This window comes from Otolemur garnettii, unplaced genomic scaffold (genome assembly GCF_000181295.1).
Source record: "Otolemur garnettii isolate 467f Iridium unplaced genomic scaffold, OtoGar3 scaffold00128, whole genome shotgun sequence".
In the NCBI taxonomy this organism is placed as follows: Eukaryota; Metazoa; Chordata; class Mammalia; order Primates; family Galagidae; genus Otolemur; species Otolemur garnettii.
This window is the reverse complement of record NW_003852523.1, coordinates 3,346,984-3,355,160: the sequence shown is the minus strand read 5'-3', so window position 1 is coordinate 3,355,160 and position 8,177 is coordinate 3,346,984. Positions and strand designations below refer to the sequence as shown.

The following is an 8,177-nucleotide window of genomic DNA, read 5'->3' as shown; positions in this document are numbered from 1 at the left end:
AGAAGCCTCCTCACAGCAGGAAAGTCCCCTGGGCAAAAGGTTTCCCTCAGAGATTTGGCAGGTTCTCAGAATCTGACTAGCTACCATGCTGGTCCCTACTTAGGGCCTTCCTGCTAAGCACTGACCAGAACTCCCCTTTACCTGCCCCACCCCTGCAGCTCAGTTTTGTTTTGGAGACAGAATCTCAATGTTACCCTTGGTAGAGAGATGTGGTGTCACAGCTTGCAGCAACCTCAAGCTTTTGGGCTTGAGCAATTTTCTTGCCTCAGCCTTCCAAGTAGCTGGGACTACGGGCACCTACGATAACATAGGGCTATTTCTTTGTTGCAGTTGTCATTGTTGTTTGGCTGGCCCAGGCTGGGTTTGACCTGCCAGCCTTGGTGCATGCGGCTGGTGCCCTACCCACATTGTCCACTGCGTACACCCCTGGGGCCTGTGCAGGGAGGGAAAATGTGGAGCAGCCCCAGCTCAACTTCTGTTGAGCGGGCCAGTCTTCTGCAGTTTCTTACTCTTGGGGCTTCAAATGGCAGCTGCTGCTTCTCCTGTTCTGACACTGACCCTGTTAACAGCCACTGCGCTCTGGGCTGGGTGATAGACTGACAGTTCTAAAAAAAAAACCCCAAGTACAGCAACAGGAGACATACCTGCAGCCGTCTGTGACCCTGAGGCCCAGGAGACATGCACATGGCATGCAACCAGAGACAGCCACAGCAACCCTCTCCCCGTGAACAAAATGCAGGAAACACCAGTCACTGCAGTTTCTGGTTCAAGAACTGCAATTATGTACGATCAGTTTTCTTTCTTTCAAAAAGTCCAACAGTATGGTTTTCAACTTTTTGACCAAAAAATCTTCAATAGAAACAACAGAGCATAGTAAATCCCTTCCCCAATGGCGCCAGCAACAGCTTCAGGGGCCCAGGGAGTAGCAGGGCTGGGACTGACCATACCAGCTGTCCAGGAGGCCTATGGGGACACTGAGTGTGATTCGACCTCCATGCTGCAGGGATAGGGGTCTAGCCAGAGGCACCACAAACAACAGGGGGCCTCATACAAGCTTAAATGTGGGAAAAGAGCCACTGTCCACATAGCTTGGTGATTCTGTCCAAACTTTCTTGAGGTATGTCAACAGATTTTCCCTGAAGAGGACATCGATTTGAATACCAGTCCAGAGCCTGTGCCTGGCACCTGCCTCCCAGCACACCTGTCTGCATGATGGCTAGAGCAGTGCTTCTCTGATGAGGATGTGCCGCACTTTATTGAACAGCTACCCCACGGTACAGGGGACCACTCCCTGATACAGGTGCAGTTTAAGTCCGCAGAGTCTGACCTTGTCCCCCAAAGTCACCACCGCTACAGGCAATGGTTTTCTGGTGAAAGGAGCATTTTTTAGGACACCAGCACTGAGTGAAGGGTCTGCTCTCTCCAGCCTGGCCCCCTGCCACCTTCCCACATAGCAATGAGGAGCTGCTGGTCCTCAGAGTCCACACTCAGGCCCAGTCTCCCTGGCCCTCGCTCTACACCTTGCCAGCCTGGGCCAGGCGCATCACTTTCTGTTCTCCAGCCTCCGTTTCTTTTTCTTCTCTGGCTCCTGGATGTTGGCTTCCCCTGTGCTGGCCCCAGATGGCTTCTGAGGCTGTCTCTTTCTCTTGCCAGCCCCTCTCCTGCCACGGCCTCTAGGCTGCTCTCGGGGCAGGGCATGATCAATTCCCAAATTCAGGTCTGGGCTTGAGTCTTCCTTTTCACCCGTCACTGACAAGAGAACAGGCCACGTGAATAAGACGCTGTGCACAGCTGGGCTTGGTGCCCAAACTTCAGTTCAATGGCTGCCGGGGCCAACACTGGAGGCACAGGACTACCCACCCACGATGGCCTGCTAGTGTGGACACAATGCCCAGCCCACAGGCCACCTATGCTGGCTCTTGACCCCAGGGAAGGCTAACCTTGGAGCCACACAAAGACCAGGTGGACAGGGTCAGGAGACTCAAGGAGAAGCAACATAAAGGGAATATGAGTGGGCTGTGCACCAGCACCCTGCCGGACACTGTGCCCAGGATTCTTCCCTGCTGCAGACCCAGGGCAGCTCTTGGGGAGGAAGTCACGTGCCAACCATTCCTGGGTGACCATTGAGGGTGGAGAGGGAAGCCAGTCCCAGAAACCAAGGACCAGAGGGCAGGGCTCAGGGATCCCTAGGGCACGCGAGAGGAGCAATGCCAGAAGGTCAGCAAGATGCAGCCAGTAAGAAGGGCCCCGCCTGCAGCCGGCAGGGGCTTCAGACATGAAAGGCCCACAGGCCACGCACTGAGGCCGCAAGTGCACAGGGATCTCCAGGACATGTGGACAGTGGACACCCAGGACAGGGACCTAGCACGCCCCCCCCCGGAGAAGCAGATAAGCAGGTGACACTAGCACCTTGCCACTGACAGACACCTTGAGTCCTACCTTTCCTGTGTCGCGGCCGAGATTTAGGCAGGCGCCTCTTGGCCTTCCTCTGCCGCCTGCCCTCCAGCAGCCTTTTGCAGGCCTCTTCCGGCATCTCATCCTCAGGGAAGATGCCTGCAGGCCAGGGGGACAGTCAGGAAGCTGGGGAAGTGAGGGTGCTGTTCCTCATGGCCTCCAGCAAGTACTGCCCTCATGTACCTTGTGAGAGAGGCCCTGTCCTAAAGCCCAGGACATCTTACCCAGAGACCCCTGCCTTGGCCGACACCAACCAGGTCTAAAGCAGCCACATCTGGAAAAGCCAATTTTGGAGCATTTACGGTCTCAGCTATGTATGTCTTATCCAAAATGCCTGAAAGCAGAGTGTTCCCAATCTTGGATTCACCTGACTTTGGAGTATTTGTTGTAGACTTACGGGTTCCGTGTCCCTAACCTGAGAGTCTGAAACCCCTGGGACCTGTGGAGCAGCTCCTGGAGTGCACTCTGCACTTGAATACTGTGGATTCCACAGCACTTAGGAGTCTGGATTTTCAGGTCAGGGATGCTTGTTCACGCCAGGAAAAGGCACGAGGGGACTTTCTGGGCAACAGTAATGTTCTGCACCTTGACAGAGACTCAGGTCATAGGAGGCCACACCCTGGCCCCCACCTGTGGTCGATGGTGGGGGCACCTGAAACACCCGAACTGTCATTCAGAGTGTGGGAGTGTGGTCTGAGCAGGGATAGAGGGACACCTCAGCAGGTAAGGACATGGTAACACAGCACAGGCAAATGCTCATGTTGGAATCAGGGTGGTACGTGTGCTGGCATCTGCTATAAACTTATTCCCACTGTGCTGTTTGACATTATCCTAACAAAATGTTGGGGATAATGCTTACCTCTCCCAACCCTAACCCTCCTAGGACACTGGCCTTCAGAGGCCCATCCCGTCCCATTAGCCACACACTATGCAGACCAGCAATACAGCACTGTGGCCCCTCAGGAGCCCCTGGGGCCAGTGCCCAGTCTCCCAAGCCTCTGGGGCTCCAATGGACACTCAGCAAAAACCAGAAGAGGAGAGCTACAGGTCCTCTAGCCTGGCCTTCTGCCCCTCCAGAACCACCACCAGGCCTCTGAAAGGGGACCACGTGTGTTATGCAGAGACCGGGGACTGAGCCACTCTCACGAAGACAGGCTGTGCAGCGCTGGGAGCCCAGCCCAATCCTCACCTCCTGCCAGGTCCTGCAACCTAGACAGAAAGAGACTTTGTCACTGCTCACAGGTGTGGAGAGGGAGGCTGCATCCACAGGGACCTTCAGAATCCTAGAGAGGGTGCCCTGGGGGGCTGCAGAGACCCCAGCCCCAACAGCCTTTGCTGAGATGCTAGCTGAGGCTAATGGAGCTCAGGGCAGCCCCGGGCCACCTGCAGAGACACTCACTTTCGGATCACTTTGTAGAGACGCTTCCTGTTCTGAGAAGGGGTGCTCTGCCGACTGGCCAACTCGAACAGTTTGTTTGCAACTGCCTCGTAGTCAAACTGTTTTGAAGAGAGAAATGCGTGGGACACAGTTACCTTCCTGTGCTCTGGGACCATGGAACTCAACAGACAAGAAAGCACGGGTCCTCCATGAGGGCTCTCTTCCTGCTTCACAGGAACACACAGGTGTCTCAGAATGTTCCTGCAGCCAACACCACACAGCAGCCACCACACCTGCTCCAGGGCAGCACTGCCCTAAAGGAGCTGAGGAGATCATAAATTTGATAGATTATTATTTTTCTTTTTTTGAGACAGAGTCTCAAGCTGTTGCCCTGAATAGAGTGCGGTGGTGTCATAGCTCACAGCAATCTCCAACTCTTGGGCTCAAGTGATCCTCTTGCCTTAGTTTTTCTATTTTTTAGGAGAGCTGGGCTCTCGCTATTGCTCAGGCTGGTCTCAAACTCGTGAACTAAAGCAATCCCTCCGCCTTCAGAGTGTAAAGATTACAGGCATGAGCCACTATGCCAGTCCTTGATAGATTTTATTTAACCCAAAATATCCAAAATGTCATTAATTCCATGGGTGGTCCTATTTAAAACCTAATTATTAGGATAATGTGCCAGAAGTAACAGACCCCACTGGCCAAGCTAACTCTAAGACAGGACCAGGCAGGACAAGCCTTGGCACGTGCCACCCCTCCACACTCTGCAGATACTAGGGGGCTGGCCACATGCAGGTGAAAGAACTACATGTGGCAAGACAGGGCCTGGGGAGCACAGGCCTGCGCACACCCCACCTCCCAGCCCCTGGCCCCAGCCCTGTGCCCTTCCTGCTGAAGGTGCATGGGGCCCAGAGCACCTGACCTTCCCTTGACGCTAACCTCTATGAAGACCTCCGGTAAAGGTGACTTCTAAGTCAGTGGCTTGGCACCCCCTCCCTCCTCCAGTTGTCAGGGGAAGGCATACAATGGCGGAGAATGCAGCCACCAGCCCGGGCACCCACCTGGAGGACAGGGCCATCCCCATCGTCTCCCCCATGCTCCTGGCCCACCTCAGGCTCAGCTCTTCTGATGGAACCTAGAAAAAAAGGGGCATCATGAGCTCAGAGATTTGCTCCTGGCTGGGAACTGAAAGCCGCTCTACCTCGCCCTGCTCAGAGTTGGGCGGGACTGGGAAAGCCCCAGCTCTTGGTGGCTGGCAGGAAGCACCCGACCTCATACGAGTGAAGGAAGACAACCCAGAGCTGTGGTGCTGGCCAGGCCCTTAGAGATGGAGGGTGGGCCACTCAGGCAGCACAGGTGGAACCATAAGTTCCAGAAGTGAAAAAGGGCAGCTGGGTCCAGCTCCAGGGTAGACAGGATTGAGGACTGGATACATGGCACCCGAGTCCAGGCTCTCATGGCAGTGACCACTGAGCAGCTCCTGGACAACAGGCAGCTCACAGGTAGCATGCGGCAAGAATCAACAAGCGCTGGGTCCAGGGATTTGCTCTGGGCATCAAGGCCACCGAGGACGAGGGAGGGACAGGAAGATGCACAAGGCGATGGATAAAGTGCTGGGGTGGGGAGCACCTTTGACAAGAAAGCCACAAGTTGTGCAGCAGTGGCAGTGAGAGTAAGGGGTCCTGAGAGTGGCTGATGACACATACCCTCTATAGCAGACAGGACACTGAGTGCCCAGACTGCCTGCCAGAGTCAGACAACGAGCCAGTATCAAGACTGCAAACCGGCTTGGCGCCTGTAGCTCAACCGGCTAAGGCGCCAGCCACATACACCTAAGGTGGCGGGTTCGAATCCAGCCTGGACCCGCCAAACAACGAGGGCTGCAACCAAAAAAAAATAGCCGGGCATTGTGGCGGGCGCCTGTGGTCCCAGCTACTTGAGAGGCGGAGGCAGGAGACTCGCTTGAGCCCAGGAGTTGGAGGTTGCTGTGAGCTGTAATGCCACAGCACTCTACCCAGGGGGACAGCTTGAGGCTCTGTCTAAAAAAAAAAAAAAAGACTGCAAACAGGCCAGGCTGGCCCCCTTCACTGCCTCCAGGCCCCACAGCAGGCCACTCACAGCCCATGTCCCATATCTCACCCACCCAGCACTAGCCGGGTGCCCATGCCCAGCCATGCACTAGCCGGGTGCCCAGCACTAGCCGGGTGCCCATGCCCAGCCATGATCTAGACAGAGCACCTGGTCCTTGGGGGACAGGGAGGCCAAGAGGGAGAAACATGAAGGACAGGGGTTTATGTAACACACTGCAAAGTGACACACAGCATGAACAGGGGAGCCCAGGCAGCCCTGAATGGTGGGCAGAGACCCTGAGGGGAAGGCACATGCTGGCACAGAGGCAGGAACAAGCCCGGGGGTCCAGGCAGTGCTCCGAGGGCACCACAGGCAGGGGAGGCTAGGGAGAGCCCGACAGGTGTGGGCTCTCTGGCTGTGTTGCTGGCAGACTTCAGAGCTGAAGGCATCAACAGGGGGGACCAGCCAGGAGGTAGCTGCATTGCTCCAGCAAGAGACCACAAGGCATGCCCAGAACCGGTGCACAGAAGCAGCTTGGCACCCTTAATCCAGTATTCTGTGAGCCCTGCCCGCAGGGGGCTCCTCAGACCTCTTCTGGGACAGCAGGGCTTGTGTACACTCACCACCCTCTGAGGCCTCACCACCGTCCGACCCTGCCTCCTCTTCCTCCTCGCTTTGTGCTTCCAGCTCCTTCATCAGGTCCTCAATGGCAAACGGGGCCTGCTCCACGATGGTTTCAAAGATGCCTCGAGTGACACTGTGCAGGACCAGAGAACTGCGGGCAAAGCAGGCCAAAAACAGACACATCAGGGCCAGTTCCCAAACAGAAGCAGCGCCAGTCATGCTGCCACACTCACCAGCCACTCAGCCAGCAGCCTCTCCTGCCTCATACACAGTCCACACAGCCCCGTTACTCTTCCCCAGAGGGAGTAGCACCCCACAAAGGCAGTGGGTGCCCCGAAGAACTCAGTGAAAGAGAAGAGTCAGACCTGACCGGGCCGCCAGCCACTTACTCCTTAGTTTGGGCAGCAATTCTGCAGAAGGGCTCGATGAACTTGAGGTTCTGATCTGCTGTGAGCTACAGGGGAAAGCACACAGGCCTCAGTTCTTCATCAGTAATCACCCACCAGTGAGGTCGGCTGCCCAGGCGCCCAGCCTCACCTCCTCAGCGCCCACTTTGCTCAGCTCCTCCAAAAAGATCTCAATGAAGTGGCTCTTCACCCCATGGGGGGCTTGGCTGTTGGGGTGCAGGATCTCGGTCATCAGAAGCTCCAGCAGCTTCTCTATCTGTCTGAGGATAGAGAAGGCAAATGCTGCAGGCAGCCAGACAAGGCTGCAGTCACCAGCTCTGCCGCAAACACAAGTGCCTGCAAATGCACCAACTGTCACATGCACACAGGTGAGCAGCACAAAGAATGGGACCCAGACACATGGCCCGAGTCTGGACTGCTGGCAGAGCAATGAAGGCCTAGACGATGCAGGACACTCCCACTACCTTGTCTGGCTCTCCTCTCCGCTGTCCCCACTGGGTGCCTCTCAAGAAGATACACCAGGACAGAGCACAAGCAAAAGGAAGACAGAAGCCTAGGAAGGGGCTGAGGACCACAGGCCATCCCTGTATTGAGCTCTCCCTGGCCAGCAGGTGTGCTGGTGTTATAGCCCTGGATCCCACAGTGAGGGAGTCCCAGAAGCAAGAAGCACCTGGCCTACAGGATAACACAGACCCTGCACCCTGACTTATAAACATGTGTTCTTTAAGTAGCTCCCTAAGCGATTCTGACCCATATCAAGGTTTGGGACTCACTGGTCACAGAAAGAAAAAGTGATGTATTTTGTAGAGCTCAGGAAAAGGGAGACAGAGGTGAGATCTGGTGCAAGGGCAAGCAGACACCCAGAGACAGGAGACATGTACCCCAGGATACCATCAAATGTTAAGACAGGCCAAGGTCTCAGTGCTGGAGACCCTAAGCCATGGGAGATGCTACCCATTTGCTCCCAGTCATCTCTGCACTGAATCCCTTGTTACAATGGGGACGAAGTCGCTTTTGTACTAAGCCAAAAACAATTAACTAAAATAAAATCCCTTTAACACATAATTCAGCTTAAGTCACTAGATCCCAGTAGGGTACCCTATAACACTAAGACCTAACACAAATAAGAGAGTCCTGGCCTCAACATCCTCCCACGAAATTAAAGGTTGAAAACGACCCCAAAGGGTACAAGTGAATCTTTCTATGAGTAGAATATGAACGTTTTAACACAATAACTAAGAAAA

At 55.1% G+C, this 8,177-nt stretch overlaps 1 protein-coding gene across 5 annotated transcripts in view; it reads right to left on the bottom strand.

Moving 5' to 3' along the window:
* Positions 1-1,164: 1,164 nt before the first annotated feature.
* Positions 1,165-8,177, bottom strand: part of RRP1 (ribosomal RNA processing 1) — a 14,745-nt gene continuing 7,732 nt past the window's right edge. For 3 of the 5 annotated variants that reach the window (XM_012810317.2, XM_012810318.2, XM_012810319.2), the window contains 8 exons: positions 7,064-7,193; positions 6,916-6,980; positions 6,526-6,677; positions 4,894-4,967; positions 3,854-3,951; positions 3,644-3,663; positions 2,440-2,553; positions 1,165-1,749 (listed from right to left, as the gene is read on the bottom strand). In XM_012810317.2, the coding sequence (XP_012665771.1) occupies positions 1,544-1,749; positions 2,440-2,553; positions 3,644-3,663; positions 3,854-3,951; positions 4,894-4,967; positions 6,526-6,677; positions 6,916-6,980; positions 7,064-7,193 (859 nt within the window). In that variant the 3' untranslated portion in view covers positions 1,165-1,543. Of the gene's footprint in view, positions 1,750-2,439; positions 2,554-3,643; positions 3,664-3,853; positions 3,952-4,893; positions 4,968-6,471; positions 6,678-6,915; positions 6,981-7,063; positions 7,194-8,177 lie in introns of all 5 variants that reach the window. The other 2 variants (XM_003798126.3, XM_023518102.1) reach the window with 2 other exon arrangements.